Source organism: Merops nubicus, unplaced genomic scaffold, assembly GCF_000691845.1.
Source record: "Merops nubicus isolate BGI_N331 unplaced genomic scaffold, ASM69184v1 scaffold29817, whole genome shotgun sequence".
NCBI lineage: Eukaryota > Metazoa > Chordata > Aves > Coraciiformes > Meropidae > Merops > Merops nubicus.
Genome location: NW_008618823.1, coordinates 3,653 through 3,911, shown reverse-complemented (window position 1 = coordinate 3,911; position 259 = coordinate 3,653). Strand labels below are relative to the sequence as shown.

General features: G+C 67.2%; 1 protein-coding gene across 1 annotated transcript in view; it reads left to right on the top strand.

Moving 5' to 3' along the window:
• Positions 1–4: 4 nt before the first annotated feature.
• LOC103776094 (exostosin-like 1) overlaps positions 5–259 on the top strand; it is a gene marked incomplete at its 5' end in the record, with an annotated part of 2,886 nt that continues 2,631 nt past the window's right edge. Inside the window, 2 exons of the mRNA XM_008943589.1 lie at positions 5–19; positions 103–210. Coding sequence (XP_008941837.1) covers positions 5–19; positions 103–210 — 123 coding nt within the window. The remainder of the gene's footprint in view (positions 20–102; positions 211–259) is intronic.

Genomic DNA, 259 nt, shown 5'->3' with positions numbered 1-259 from the left:
CTTTCTGGAGGCCCTGCAGGTACAGGGTGGGCAGGGGGATGGGGGGACCCCCACTCTGGGGTCTGGGGGCTCTGTCCCAGCCCGTGTGGGGTCTCACCACAGGCTGCCTGCATCCCTGTGCTGCTGAGTGATGGCTGGGAGCTACCCTTCGCCGAAGCCATCGACTGGAGCAAAGCTGCTGTCGTGGGCAACGAGAGGCTCCTGCTGCAGGTACCGCGGCCAGATCCTGCCCCACGCTGCACACCAGGACCCCCCAGCA